The 336-nt window shown below is 55.1% G+C and overlaps 1 protein-coding gene across 1 annotated transcript; it reads left to right on the forward strand.

The window, feature by feature from the left end:
* Positions 1 to 3: 3 nt before the first annotated feature.
* On the forward strand, positions 4 to 336 carry LOC114578973 (calmodulin-like protein 7; the record flags this gene model as incomplete). Its single annotated transcript, XM_028692612.1, is given in 1 exon segment — positions 4 to 336. A coding segment is annotated over 1 exon segment (333 nt), but the record flags the coding sequence as incomplete, so codon positions are not given.

Here is a 336-nt window from a genome sequence, read left to right on the forward strand (position 1 = left end):
GTCATCCCCTTCATTCCTCCTCGTTATCAACCGTCCTCCCCACCTCCCCTCCCTCATTTCCAATCGAATCTCCATCTCCTTCCCCACCCCCTCGCCGTCTCCTCCATGGACGCGGCTGAACTCAAACGCGTCTTCCAACTATTCGACCGCAACGGCGATGGCCGAATCACCAAAAAAGAACTCAGCGACTCTCTCCACAACCTCAGGATCCACATCCCGGACGACGAGCTCCAGTCCATGATCGACAATATCGATGTCAATGGCGACGGTTGCATTGATATCGACGAGTTCGGGGTGCTCTATCAGAACATAATGGACGAGCAACGCGGCGACGAA

Source organism: Dendrobium catenatum, unplaced genomic scaffold, assembly GCF_001605985.2.
Source record: "Dendrobium catenatum unplaced genomic scaffold, ASM160598v2 original_scaffold_239956, whole genome shotgun sequence".
Taxonomy (NCBI): Eukaryota; Viridiplantae; Streptophyta; class Magnoliopsida; order Asparagales; family Orchidaceae; genus Dendrobium; species Dendrobium catenatum.